This window comes from Medicago sativa, chromosome 5 (genome assembly GCF_051527215.1).
Source record: "Medicago sativa cultivar Bolivia chromosome 5, Bolivia_mono, whole genome shotgun sequence".
Classification (NCBI taxonomy): domain Eukaryota; kingdom Viridiplantae; phylum Streptophyta; class Magnoliopsida; order Fabales; family Fabaceae; genus Medicago; species Medicago sativa.
This window is the reverse complement of record NC_140753.1, coordinates 20,593,719-20,608,871: the sequence shown is the minus strand read 5'-3', so window position 1 is coordinate 20,608,871 and position 15,153 is coordinate 20,593,719. Positions and strand designations below refer to the sequence as shown.

At 31.9% G+C, this 15,153-nt stretch overlaps 1 protein-coding gene across 2 annotated transcripts; it reads left to right on the top strand.

Annotated features, from left to right (window-relative positions):
- The first annotated feature begins 13,733 nt into the window (after window positions 1-13,733).
- On the top strand, window positions 13,734-15,041 carry LOC146920907 (uncharacterized). Of its 2 annotated transcripts, none has more exons than XM_085714345.1 (2): window positions 13,734-14,366; window positions 14,476-15,041. In XM_085714345.1, the coding sequence occupies exons 1-2, from the start codon at window positions 13,868-13,870 to the stop codon at window positions 14,877-14,879; spliced, it is 903 nt and encodes a 300-aa protein (XP_085570471.1). In that variant the 5' UTR covers window positions 13,734-13,867; the 3' UTR covers window positions 14,880-15,041. The 2 variants fall into 2 exon arrangements, 1 of the variants encoding a protein (XP_085570471.1); XR_015011946.1 differs by having other exon boundaries at window positions 13,784-14,391; window positions 14,476-15,011.
- The last annotated feature ends 112 nt before the right edge of the window (window positions 15,042-15,153 follow it).

The following is a 15,153-nucleotide window of genomic DNA, read 5'->3' as shown; positions in this document are numbered from 1 at the left end:
TAGCAGAAACTATAGTTTTCCATGACCATGCCATAGATGTATTTATGTAATTATTTAATTCTCATAGGCCTAGGCCTGATTGTACCTATGCAGATCCATGTATATGTGAAATTATGCGTGTGACACATAGTCATTCAATTTTTAACTGGTTTGAATGACCAATTCTCAGTGGTCAAGACCCAAATGTTACTCATGGATCCTCTTCCCTCTATTAACAAGGTGTATTCACTTGTTATGCAAGAAAGCAATGATGGTTTTATTCATCACTTGTTATTAACAAGGGGTATGCACGCCCAAAAATATAGTAGGGCTCAAACCCAGGATCTTTAGATCCAAAACCTATCTTACAATCAGACCAAACCCCAAATAAACCCTTGGAGTTTATAATTTTATTATTTTAATCTAAAAGAGCTTATTAATTGTTTTAAATTGGTACTCCATTGGAACTAACTAGACTATATCGGAGAGGGGCACGAGTTTTTTTCTTTTTACCAAGAAATAAATGTATGTTTTCCACCCATGCATTTGCATATAACACAAAAGGTGAACAAGTGCCTCCACCTAAGCAGAACCAAGCACATCACCACGGTAGTAAAAATGGTTTGTGCTTGTCATTAACATTGAAACTTGAAAGATGTTTTGCATCTTAGCCTAAAAAAACATTCCATAAGTCCTTCATTTAGCTCATATTTAATTTAATCAAAGGAGATGGAGTGAGCTCCTCAATGATTGTCGTTGCAACACTAGACAAGTAACTGCTCGTTTGTTGATAATATGTCTATGAGGTAATCAGTAAATTACAATGTTAAAACAATTGGAAATACATTTAGTTAGGATAACTTATTAGTTAGTATATAAGTCACTTTGTTGGTTCATTTGTACCATCTTCATATTCCTCACTTTCATATTTTCTCACATTCTTCTCTTTTTATGAAGACTTTTCTTGTCAATGGCATGAATTCTTCAGATGCAAATATTTTCTTCTGCTTCTTATCCGAAACAATTTGTGGCAACCTTGCTACTCTTTATTATGTTTATTAGTTTGGTAATTACTTATATATATATATATATATATATATATATCAAGGAATAATTGAGAAAGGCATCAAAGCCACTATTTGTGACATACCTGTCATACTGATCAGTAGATATTATATCATTTGAAGGAAAATTAGCAAGGGAAAATTTATACGGTGAATATGTAATTTTAAATTGCAATCCATTGTATTGTCACTGCTGTTAACTCAACACTAACCCATGATCAAAGACAAATTTAACCAAAAAAAACATGCCAAAACAAAAATCCAGAGGCTTAAGCACATGACTCGTTTTTCCCAATTTATTTTCAATTCAACATCAGCACGTTTGGTACACACATTCATATATCTACTCGAGAAAACGACCCTTCATGGCCAAACCTTTGATCAACTTCTAAGACACAATGTTGTAAAGAAATGTTTTTAAGAATATAAATTCAGACACGCCGACACCGCTAATAATTTGAGAAAATCACATAATTCAGTGTAATTATAGGTGTCAGTGTCTTGTCGATGTCGGACACGTGTCGTGTCCGACACCGGGACACGCCTAATCTAATGAGTGTCCGTGCTTCATAGTCAGAAACAAAATCCAATAGAATAAGACATCATTCTCTAATCTAATTCAGGTGATCAGCAATGTGTGGAAAACATTCAGCCTTTGCCTATCTCTGCTAATAACCTTTATTATTGACGTAAACTATTACCAGAGATCATTAAATGGTCATAACCTTCAGCCTCTACCACTTTTCACAACTCCAACCCCTTTGTCCTTCTCTTTAAGAAAGGATCACACCATGGCCTCTCAATCGTTCATTGTAAAGGAAATATCATTTCATTTCATTTCAAATCAAATGTTTATCTTATATAACCATTTCATTTCATTTCATATATTCATTTCATTTCACTCAAATGTTTGCTTTGTTTACATGATTGTTTACAATTTCAAATCTATCTGTTATTCTTTGGAACCTTACTTATGACATTGCATTCACATTAAATCTATCTACATTAACTTATAACAATGAAGTTGAAGTGCCTCAATCAAGCAGATTAAACTTGTTATTATATGAAGTTATTAGCAGGTAAGAATAACAGATTATTTCAAAATCAATTGAGGCTTTTGTTATACATCGTCGATTGTTATTAGCAGGTAAATAATCTGTTATTCATTTTTGTGCTTATTGATTAGTATTACATACTGAACATATAGATGAGAGGAATGATATTAAGAGCAATAACTTGCAGTGCAAGTAACCGTTGTATTCACTATTTCATTGTACTTTCTGTTAGTGTAGTACAATTAGATTAGTGTAGTACAGTTGGAATATGCCTATATATACTGATTGTATCCATCTTATCACACAATAATAAGATTCATTTTCCTTTTCTATTTTCATAATATGGTATCAGAGCACTCTCTGAGGACCGTTTTTCTTCTTCCTTTTCATCTGCGATTCATCGCTTTCTTCTTCCTTTTCTGGTTGAAATTCTTGCATTTTCTCGCAATTTCACGATTGATTTCTTCGTTTTTCTTCTTTGATTCGTTATTCAAAGTTTTTCATCTTCAACAATGGATCGAAATCAGAATACTCAACAAAACACTGATTCAGTGTTCTATGTTCACCCTAGTGAAGGTCCTAACTCCGTTATTGTTACTCCTCACTGGTTCGAATTATCTAGCTTGGAGTAGATCCATGCAACGTGCTCTTGGCGCGAAGAACAAGCTTGTGTTCATCAATGGATCTGTACCTATACCTGATCTTGAAGACTTGAAACGTGATGCATGGGAACGATGCAATCACCTTATTCATTCGTGGTTGATCAATTCTGTTTCTCCACGAATTGCTCAAGCCTTAGTTTTTCATGAAAACGCCATTGATGTCTGGGAAGAACTCAAAGAACGCTTCGCAAAGGTAGATCGTATTCGCATTGCTTCTTTACGTTCTTCATGAAAGGAACTGAGGTACTATTAATAAGCAGCAGTTTCTGCATGATATATACTATATAAGGAACTGAGTAATTTAAATATTATATGATATATACTATTAATAAGCAGCAGTTTCTGCATGAAAGGAACTGAGGTAGATGTTCCAATAATAACCTTATTCGTCTTCAATTGCATGACTGCTTCATTGTTGTAAGCTTTTCAAAATTAAATTAAAAAACGATAATCATCTCCTTAAGATTAGAAAACTAATAACTAAAAGAAGAAGAAAAATTACAAACTTGTATTAAAAAAAAATGCTAGTCCCAGCTTAGATGTGGTTTTGCCCATATATAAGTACAAGTACAGAGTACTATAATAGTTCAAACTTTTTTTTGGTTTTGGTGACTGCAATGAAATAAACCATGTTACAAAACATATAACACTCCTTAAGACTCCATTCATTTCGGATAAGCTATAACGACAAGCTTTCCAAGTTTTCTTGATTTCTCATATGCATTTAGTTGAAGAAGCTTATTATCCATCATCTCTTCGCCACAGATTGAAGCTGAAAAAGAAGTACATAACTTAAGTTTAAGAAAAAATGAATGGTACCAAAGTTATTGAAAGAGGAATTTTTGGTTTTATGCATTTAACAAGTTTAGATATCAGTTTGACATAACTTGAATAAGAGATATGATTGAGTTCCAATAATAGCTCGACAATCTGTTAAGGGCATTCATGAGCCTGTAGCATAAATGAGACACTTACTCTTGAATAGATATTTACGCCTATCTTCAAATTTTCTATAGAATGCAACATTTCCAAGGCATACTTGTCATACTGATCAGTAGAGATTTTTTCGTTTGAAGCCCTCCATTTCCTTTCAGCTGATCATCGAGTTAACCTTTGCTGAATGTATCCACTCATAACAATGTCTGTCAGATTAGCAAGGGAAGTTTTACACGGTAAATATGTAATGTTAACTTACAATCATGAGCAGTTTGTAAAGTGTTAACTTACAATCATGAGCGAATTGGAAAGTTGGAAATTTTATACGGCGAATATTTAATTTTATACGGTTTGGATTTGGAAAGCCATATTTTTCCGTTGATATTGAAAGTGCCTTGTATTGCATCATGAGCAAGATACAGTTGAAAGTTGTTGTTAGTTAACTAGTTTATTAACATTGCAAGTATCTGCTTATAAGTAGACAACGTCGCATCTTGATCAATTAATGAAAACAAGTTTTTTATTCAATTCATAATATAGTATGAATTTTCTTTTTCTCTCATATCCCAAGAGAGAAAGTTTGCTGCGATCCTAACAGTTTTCCGTTGTGCATCATCATTGTTCTTTGTTCGATTTGCGGCAAGTTTTCTTGCTGATTTGCTCCTGAAATCACAGTTTTTCTGTGGATTCCTTTGCATCTTCTTCTTGTTCTTCATCCAGTTTTGGCGAATTACATTGTTGATTTTCATCATCTATTGGTGTATTCATCTTGATTTTCATAAAGTTTATCTGTTCTTCATCATTTTCCATTGACTTGTTTGTGGATTTTCATTCATAATTTTCACTTTGCTGCTCTTGATACTGTGTGAATCTACTTCAAATTTTCATTCACAATTTTCACTTTGCATATATTTTCTCTCTTATCCTTTCATGTAGTGTTTAGTAACAAAAACTTCAAACTTCAAGTAATGTTGAAATAATTGTAGCAGCTCATTTTAGCTCTTAAAGAGGCCAAGTCTTTAAATATCACTTTTCCCCGTAGATAGATTGATTAATAGTTTGTTTGTTTTACATCCTATACTATTAAGAGTTTGTGGCATGTAACGATTTCCCTTTTACTTCGTAAAGCCAATTTTTTTCAATGACGTTCCATAGTGCCTTGAACAAACTTAGCCAAATTAGTCTAATGCTCTTAAAGCTTGTGCAATCGATCATAGTTGGAAGAGTAGTGTGTTATCCTTGTTGCTGAATTCAGGGAACTCAGAAGAGATAGCATAAAATATGTAATCTTCACTTGTTTGAATACTTTCGGAGAAATCAAACATTAATATCATTTTGCAATTAAAAGCAAACACCAGCCACAATAAAAAAAGGTTGTTCAACATAACAATTTAGTTTACCTTTGTCGTTGGCGTTTCTATTCCATTGACCAAAGGTGTAGTTCCACTTCCCAGCCAAGTTCTCATCTTTCTTCTATTCGGATTTTAGCCACCGACTTTCCCATCCATCTTTAGCATTCACCATACACACGAGTTAGAAAAGATGAAAAGAATGATTTAAGTTAATTGTATTATGGTGATTTAAGTCTTAAAATTATTCTATTCGGATTTTAGCCACCGACTTTCCCATCCATCTTTAGCATTCACCATACTAATTAACCTTGAATATGGTTTACCCTTAATAAAAAAGAACAGTTCTTGCAGTAATTGTATTATGGCCCTGTTTGGATAAAACAGCTTAATTTTCTAGCTTATAGAATAAGCACTTATAAATAAGTTACACATAAAGTCAAATTGTTTTCGGAAATGCTATAAGTTATGACTTATGAAAATAAACGAGAACAACTTATGAACAAGAAATAAGTTGTTTTCATAAGTTCTTCCACAGATCCTTACAATCAAACAGATAAAAGCAGTGTAACCAAAAAAGAAAAACAGATAAAAGAAAACATTTACATTTTATAAAAAGCTGGTAATTTTTACTCAAACCCATTATCAGCAGCAACTTTAAGGAGTGAATTAACCTCCTTACCCACAAAAACAGAGACAAATAATTCAAAGTAAAAACAGAGAAGAACAATAAATCATGATAATAATCATATATTTATAATATTGATGACTGATAGCAATTTGTACAAAGAGGACTGACACAAGGGATACTAATCATGATACTAATCAAGAAACTAAATCCCTTTCTTTTTAGATCTCTATACGTTCATTCATACTGATTAAGCAGGCCAGTGACTAAAACCTAGAGTCCTAATATAATAGTGCAGTGAAACGACCTAATTAAATTATTCATATATAATAAGCTCCAAACTCCAACTTTCTTCTTCTTCCTCAGCAAGCTTCTTCCTTCTTCCTCCTCATGCTGCGTTCCTCTTGATCAGATAAGTCTGCAATGATGAACTGTGAGTTAGGTTGTGAAGTTTAAGAAGCTAAAAATTGAAAAACAGAAACAGAAACAGAATCGGCACTCACCAATGCAGCTCCCACACAAAAACTCGTCGCTCCTTTCAGCAACTCAACCGCAATGCTCCGACGAAGCGAGCGGTAGCATCCCTGGATGCTCTCCACCGTGAGAGGGGTTGTTGTTGGAGGAGCTGCTGCTGCTGGTGGTGGTGGCGGCTGTTCCACAACAACCTGAATCTCATTGTTTGCCATTGAAGCCATCTTGCTCAGTTGCTCTGTTTGGAAGGAAATGGAAGTGAAGTGAAGTGAAGTGCGTGTGCAATGCAAGTGTGTGCAAGTGTTTGTTTCCAAATTGAGACTCTATTTATATAGTGCTCCTATGTTGTAATACTGATGTAAGCAAAGCACGTGTGAGTGTTTCTTTCCTTAATTTAATTAACCGTATGTTGGCTCGTATGTTGGCTCTAATTAGGAGTATGTTGGCTCTAAATACTTTTTTACAAATTCGCAATATTTTTTTTTTTATTTCATTAACTATGCATTTTTAAATCAAATAAAAGTCTCAATAACACAACACTTTTTCATCATTAAAAAGTAATGTTCAAATCCTCCTTAAATCTGGTGCTTGGTTATACCTTGTTACTTCATAGGGGCTAGCTAGTGTGAATTTGAAAGAATCATAATTTAAACTTAAATAGTATATTCTAACGCTTTACTCACATAACTTTGTGGAGCTATGATTCTTGTGAAATACAAAAGAGAAGCACCAATCAAATTATCAACTTCCACAATTATGTTAGGGAGTAGCACCTCTATGTAGTTTGAAGCTCATCATCAACTCGGTCGATACACATGTTGCCCCCATGAAAAAAAAACAAAAACCAAAAACCAAAATAGAAAGCAAAAAGTGACACTAATTATTCATTTAGTGAAGATTCAAATGGAGGAGATTTAAGGAACCTGGCTACTTTTTGTTATAAAATGAATAACTTACCATATAAACTTACCATTTTAAATTTCTTAACATAAAAAAAGTGGTGAATAAAAATAAAAGTTTACTCCCCTAAAAAAACAAAAATTTACTAAAAATGGTGATATTTACTAAAAGTATGTGAAATAATTTATTAAAAAAAAAAACTCGGTATCCGGTTCAATAACCGACTAATCCGAGTAATCAATCTAAGGAAGGTTCCGCCCGTAAATTTATTGATCAATGTTACTGGGAAGCAATCCACTATAAAATTGTCTAAAAAGATATAAAAGAATATACTGGAACATGTCATTGTAAGAATAGGATTCATGCTAATTAGAATTAAAAAAGACCATTGATCACTCAAACAATTAACTCATATATAATAAATATATTATTAAATAGTAAATTCTTCTAAGATGGTAAAATCTATTTTTGGATCATTTTATAGAGGTCCATAACTGACCCAAACAATTAACTCATATAATAAATATTTTCAATAGAGTAAAAAAAAAATGTTTTTCAATCACTAAAACATAATGTAGGCATTAGACTACTTGGCGAAAAACAATGATGTATAAGCTAAGAGTCAAAATGCAATGACATAAATTTTGTTGGTTTTATTTTTTTAGAGAATAAACTCTATTGGTTTTGATTATTTATATTCTCATTATGAAATTCACATGATCAACTCCTTTAATTGATATAACTTATTTATTTAGGATGATGCAGTGTATCTTTAATTCATTTTATTTTATAACTTTTCAATACCATGATTCCTAACTGTAGCAAATATATGTTGGGATTTTATAAAATGAATTAAAATATATGTTTGGATTTTATAACTTTTTGGTCAAATGCAACACTTATTTTCATTTTAATTCATTTTATAACTTTTCATCCCAAAAAAAAGAAAAAAAAATATCCTTTATTTTCTATAACATGATTCCTGACTGTAGCAATAAAATCTCTCTTCTATACTATGGAGAACTATGTAGTAAATAGAGCAAATGTACTCAAAATAAAGTTGTATCAGTCTGAGTTTTTTTTATGTCACAAAAGACAAAACCCAAGAAAAAAAAATTACATAGTTAAACAGATATTCTGAGGCATACTAGTGACAGAAATATGTGCATTTTTTAATTGTCAAATATTTGAAGAAATTTAAAATAATATAGGTTGAATGAAAAAAGTATCAAAAAGAAAATGACATCCAATTCAAGGTAAAAAATTAAACAAATTACATCCAAAGACTAACAAAACAGTTATCATAATTATCCAGGTGAGCCTATACTAGGTTGGCTTATCATATTAGGCAAATATCAACCATATAAGTGAGATTGACACCACATCTTCATACAAAACCTTAAAACGTTGTGTTTATATAGTTCATTTCACTTATAAGTTGTTCAAATTATACACCTCCATCAAATGTAGAACTGATGGCAAGTCATCTTGTGTTATTCTTATCATGTTTTTCAGTCAATTTCAGTAGGATTTAGCAACAAAAAAAAGGAGTATTAGAACGATTGCCTATGATTTCGGGACTTTTGTAATGTTTTATATATTTGAGTCTGTAATTCTAGTTTTCTTGAAACATAGCAATTTTAGGGGGGTTTTGAAGTAATTCACGAAGAAATCATGCAAATCGGCAAATTAAGAACATCTGAAGAATTGTTAAGACTTTGGGAAGACCAAGAATGAATATCAAAGAGGCCTCAAGAGACTTTACATATAGGAAGGAATTATGTTCCCTAGTTCTGAGGCAAGTTATTTGAAGACGAAGACCTAAAAACAACGAAGATCGGAGAAATTGGGCTCACAAGCACACAAGAATGTGCCCAGGGCATGGAAATGCATTACCATGCGCCTTGGGCATATGTGGTGCACCCCAAGCATCTCAAATGCGAGGGACACAGGCGTAATTTTATTCGGTTGTGTGGGTTTAGCCCGCGTTTTTAGCATAAACCCAGTTAGAAATCTCCACTATAAATACTAGCCTTCCTCATTCAAAATTTCTCGTTCAGAACTGTGGCAGTTCAAGAGGAATGCTACTTTGGAGCTTCGGGAGAGAATTTATCTTCTCCTTGATTTTCTAAGGTATGTTTTTATCTTTAGTAATCGTCAACGTTGCAGATACGGAGACATGAGTATTCCGGAGACTTGAATGTAATCATGTTTGTAGGAATATGTACTTTGCCGTTTTATGCTATTAACATGGATGATGTGAGTTTGTTCACATATTCATCCTTTTTGTTTTTAGCGAATTTGGATTTGTATTGTATCGATGTACTCTATCAATTTGAATGAATGAATATAGTTTATTTTTGTAAAAAAAATAATTGTTAAATTAACACACAAACATTAGAAACATGAAAACGGTACTGTTGTGGTTGGAATCCAAAGTTTAGAATAAATAAAGAAGATGCATTTTTTATTTATTATTATTTGAGTAAATTACACTCCCCTTTCTTTAAAGATGTTTGAACTACACCCTCCTCGTTAAAATATACACTCTCCTCCTTTGAAAAGTAAAATTTATACCCCCTCTCCCTTATAAGATGTTTGGATTACAATTCCCTCCCTTAATAATTAAATATGCACTACACTCTGATATATTTTAACATAAATAAATATTTTTATTATATATGTATATATATTTATTAATTTTGAACCACTATTTAAGAAAAATTAATTCATTTCTTTATAATTTAAATGTCAATGATAATTAAATTTAAATATTTTGCTATTGATTATAAAATTTGAGTATAAACTTAACTTTTAAATAACCATGCTTTATTGTCTTTAGTAATTTTTCACATATTTTAAATTTATTTTGTGTTATTTCATATTTTATAGTATCCAACGAGAATACATTTTTTAGATGAGAATAAAAGGAACATTTTTTTGTAAAAAAAAGAGACACTTTTCAATCTTTTGATCAAAAATAGATGGTTGAGATTAAAAATTTCGATTTAAATGACTTGTACTTCTCATTAGTACAAATATTTCCCCCCAACCCATTTATCATTTAATTTTTTTTTTATTTGTATGTGTAAGCCTTAATATTACGGCTGTCATCAAACTAGACTTGCTCCTCCTATGAACTTAACCATTATGCAATGTTATTCTCTCTAAAGAGACTATGCAATGTTATGTTTTGGAACCTAAATATTTGGGAATACCGTTGGTACGATATTTATATTAGCGAACCCTTTTCCGTAATAAAGGGAAAATGTATACATAAGCTCCTCAAAGGTATGCTTCTTGGCCATTAAAATTCAATAAAGATTCTCAATGTTGATTTTTTTAAAATGTTTTTCTCCTATTGAACTTAAAGTTCATTTCCTTCATGTTAGTGATGAACTCTCCGCAACTCTTCCCACGTTGTAAGTTTATACCAGAACAAACATTTCGACACCAAAAAATGCAACATCCTCAAAAAAATAAATACAACATACTTATTTTTGTTATTTGTTTTTTCATGAAAAAATTATAGCATTTCATTAATAATAGTAGTTTGAATACATGTAGGGACTCCATTGAAAAGTAGTTAAAGTTTTGGTCATCTTACAAAGTTAATGAGCAATTTTATTAGCTTGTCTTTGAATAAACTCAACATGCAAGTTTGCAATAGTGAAAATCAACATTACATTTAGACTCATATGATAGTACAAGTCAAATCCACTTTTGTACTGTTAAAAGTATCCACCACTATTTTGGAGTTTAATTCATAAGTGATACACATTATTTAAATAAAGCTCTTTGACCCATCTTATTGCATAGAGAAGACCTAATGCTACAATGTAATCAACATTAAGAATTGGCAAAATCCGTTTTGTCTTGGCCAAACCAAACCGACCTTATTTTTCACAAATACAAATAACTAGACCAACTTTGTTTTTTTATCTTGAAAAGGAGGTATCCACATTACATCTGTAGAACCCTATACTTTTTTTTTTGACAAATTTTAGCAGGGACGGACCCACGTTCAAGGGTCTGTGTGCTATGGCCCTCACTACATTTTGTAGTTTCTCAATAACATGTCCATGAATTTTGTTCACCAGCTAGCATAGTTATACTTATTATTTTTGAAAGAAACTAGCATCGTCATATGTTTACATATTGTAAGTGTAATAAAATATATATGATAATTCCATCAAAACATTCTAAATATATAATAATATATGTAAAAAAAAAAAGCTTACAAAAATATTTCATACACCCTCCAATCACTATTATAAGCAAAACTACATTTTTTATATTCATTGAATAAATGATGTACATGGTCTATGGTATAGACCACATACATCATATATTGAATGAATTTAAAATGTTGATTTTGACTTATAATAGTGACCAAAAGATGTATATAATATATTTATTGTTAGAAATATATACACATGGCCCTCACTATACAGTCCGTCCCTGAATTTTAGAAACCTATACTTGGTTATGCAATATACCTAATTATTAAGAAAAATGTGAAATTTTTTGTATGTGAAAGTTTATAATGGTTTTCCTTTCAACTTTGTTTAATCGAAAAATTAAACATTTTGATTAATTTCGACATCAAATTTGAGTCATCTGAACAAGAACGAATTACAAGTATATGTATCAAGAAGATTTTAACAGTGATTCAACATTAAGAAATAAACATTCACGGGATAAGCATTTAGTTAATGTTTTAAAAATTTGTAAAAACAATTTATAATACCTTTAAAAGCTACATTTAAGTTATAAAAAATCTATCATATTTGAAAATGTTGGTCTGTGAATTTATAAATTGTTGTAATTTGGATTTTCAAATTCTATTTCAAAAGGGCATTATTTTTGAGAAGGGACTATGATCTTAAATTAATTTAGAAATGACATTATTCTTGAAAAGAGACTATGATCTTAAAAAAATTCTTTATTCCGAAGGGACATAGATTATCGAGGGATTATGCCCTTAATTTCAAAGGGACATTATACCGTAAAGGAACTATGATCTTAATAACACTCTTAATTTCAAAGGGGCAAAAAAAAGAGACAGAGAGAAGAAAGACTTGTCAACACAAGTCAAAAAGGGAGAAAGAAGAAAATGATTCAAGTTTCAGAATATTTTTCGGTGTTTGAAATGAACTATGTGAGCTCTCTATTTATAGAGAAAAGAGAAATGATATTTGAACATCCATTTTGTGACAACTTTTGCTACAACTTTCTCTCTCACACTCACATTATTTTTTACTTTATCTCTCTATTGCTTTGATTTTTGTGCAAATACATATTCTTTCTTTGCAAATTATGGTTGTCCCTATAAGAGCATCCACAATGGTAGTTCTTTAACAAGGACTCATTAAATGGACCCCACGTTACACATCACCTATTTATAATATTTTAATAAAAGTACCTATTAAGGACTCAATGACTCCAATAAGAGTACACTAATAAGGACTCCAATGAAAAGTACTTAAATAGGCCCCACTAACTTTACATAATTAAACAAAAATAATTTATTTATTAAATTATAAATTACCTCATAATATTTAATTATAATCCTTAAAAAAATTAAATTATAAAATATTTATTTATTCGTATGAACTTAAATTTCTGTCACATTTACTAATAATTTAAAAATGGAAAAATTAACCTTACAAATTTTACATTCCTTCGTTAAAAAATAATAATAATAATTTGCATGAAATACATTTTATTTAAAATATGACAAATAGATAAAATAATATTTAAAACAACTATTAATTATTTTTTTTGAAATCAAAACAACTTTTAATTATTAAAATATTATTTCTTTTGTAAGCGGGACCACATAGTACATATTTTATTACTTCTTTTAAACGTGGGACCCGTTAGTTGCCTAGGAGAGAGAGGGTCCTTATATAGTTACCTGTTCCTTAATGGGGACTCATTTTTTCTTCTTCCAATGGGGGGTCCTTAAGAGGGAGTGTCCTTGTTAAGTAAGGACCTCCCATTGGAGATGCTCTAAGTTGTCAATTAAAGGTTGTTCAAATAACACTCCTCTAGAGAAAATTCATATCTAATATGTGTGAAACTTTGAAAACAAGTAATTCACATGTTACTTCAGGAACAAATAATTCACTTATTAAATTTAGTACAAAAATATCTTAAATTGAGTACCAAAGTACTATCATATTAAGTACAAAAATATATTATATTCAATACCAAAATATATTTCAGACCATGTACCAAAATATATTAGATTATGCACCAAAATATTCCAGATTGCACTCCAATATATTTTAACAAAACTTGGAGACTAAGAAAACACTTCTAATAATGATTTTTTGGTAGTGACACTTCTAATAATGATTAAATTAATTATTTAATTTTACAATTTCAAATAATAAAATATATCAATATTTTTTTCCGTTTTCTTAAAAAAAATCAATATATTTTTTCATTAGTGCGTATTTCGTTGACATGATTATGTACCCCCTTAGTGGTACACCCACCACTATATAAAATATAGGTGAAATGTATTATCATGTCGAGTCCTTAAAAATGATAATTATTCAGCCATATACAATATATAGAATACGAAACTTTAAATTTTTCCAACATAAATGTCCGTCCAATAATAAAAAATCCTAGCCAAGTAACTAGTATATATATTCCCTCAAACAAAAGTAACTAGTATATATATAAGGTAACATTAAGGCGTGGGGAAAAAACAACTAATTTGCTTGCTAAACAAGTAAATTATGTAAGCCTCAAATAAATATACCACTAGTCACTCACTCTTGCTTGCTGCAATCCCTACCTTTGATCAATGGCTTCTGATCAACTCTTCCTCTCCTCCGGTCCGCTCTTGAAGTCTCTCCTTAACCCCATTGCTTTTTCTCTTCTTTGCCCCATCGCCTTTTCCGCATGCAGCTCTTTCAAGTCCATGCTACCTCTTCTTCCTCCGCTCGCCTCTTTCCCCAAGTCCATGCCCCCTCTCCTTCGCAGGTTCGCCTCTTCCCCCGAGCCCACACCCCCTATCCTTCACCCGACCGTCTCTTCCCCCAAGCCCCCTCTCCTTCGCCTTGTCGGCCCACCCATCATAGCCTTTTCTGCTTACCGCTCTTTCAACCCCATGCCAGCTTTTTCTGCCCACCGCCGTTTCAGCTCCATGTCCCCTCTCCTTCGTCCGGCCACCTCTTCCCCTCTCCTTAGCCTTGCCGCCCCTTCCCTCATAGCCTTCTACGCTTACCGCTCTTTCAACTCTGTGGCAGCCTTTTCCGCTTACAGGGGTTTCATCAACTCCATTCGCCCCGTCAAAGCTCTCAGTAATTGTTACTTCTAATATAACTCGTGATCATATATCTTAAATTTATTCTGTTTTTGATGATTTGACTCTTTGATGCTTAAACTTTTTATTTGCTTTATTGTTTCTAGGTTTTAAAGATAAATACAATGGAAGGGCTGAGTTGGTTGAAATAATACACACAAAGGATAATCTGCTTTTTCGTGTTTCAATGCCTGGCCACTGTATCGAAGATGTGAAAATCTTGAAGTATCAGAACATTTTTGTCGTTAGAGCAGAAGATACAATTCTTGCGGCTGATATAACTGGGACATTTTGCAACATTGATAAGATTGAAGCTGAGATGAAGGGGAGTAATCTGGAGATTGTTATTCCTACATATAACATACCTGATATGATTCCTGTGGAGGTGAAAACGGCAGCCCGGTGCATTAAAACTCCCCTTCAACATTTCGATAATGTGTACAGACGCGCCCCTGACGACCCTGTTGTTTACGCAAATGGCCGTGTCTGGCTTCATTATTATGATAACTAGACTTCAAATTTTCATTGTAGCAGGTAATTACTACTTGAAAATTAATGAATCTGACTGATATATATATATATATATCTAGTAGCGTGACATGACATGTATTCCAACTAGTTTGAGAATCGCTTATTTGTTTGAATTTTCTATCAATAATGAGATTGCTTTATGTGATATAGTGTCTTATTTATCAATCCTATCTAGGATGGAGGTGCGTGCGCATCATCCACTCAATTTTGATATAAACGCAGACAAGTAATTATATATATACCAATCCTCCAAC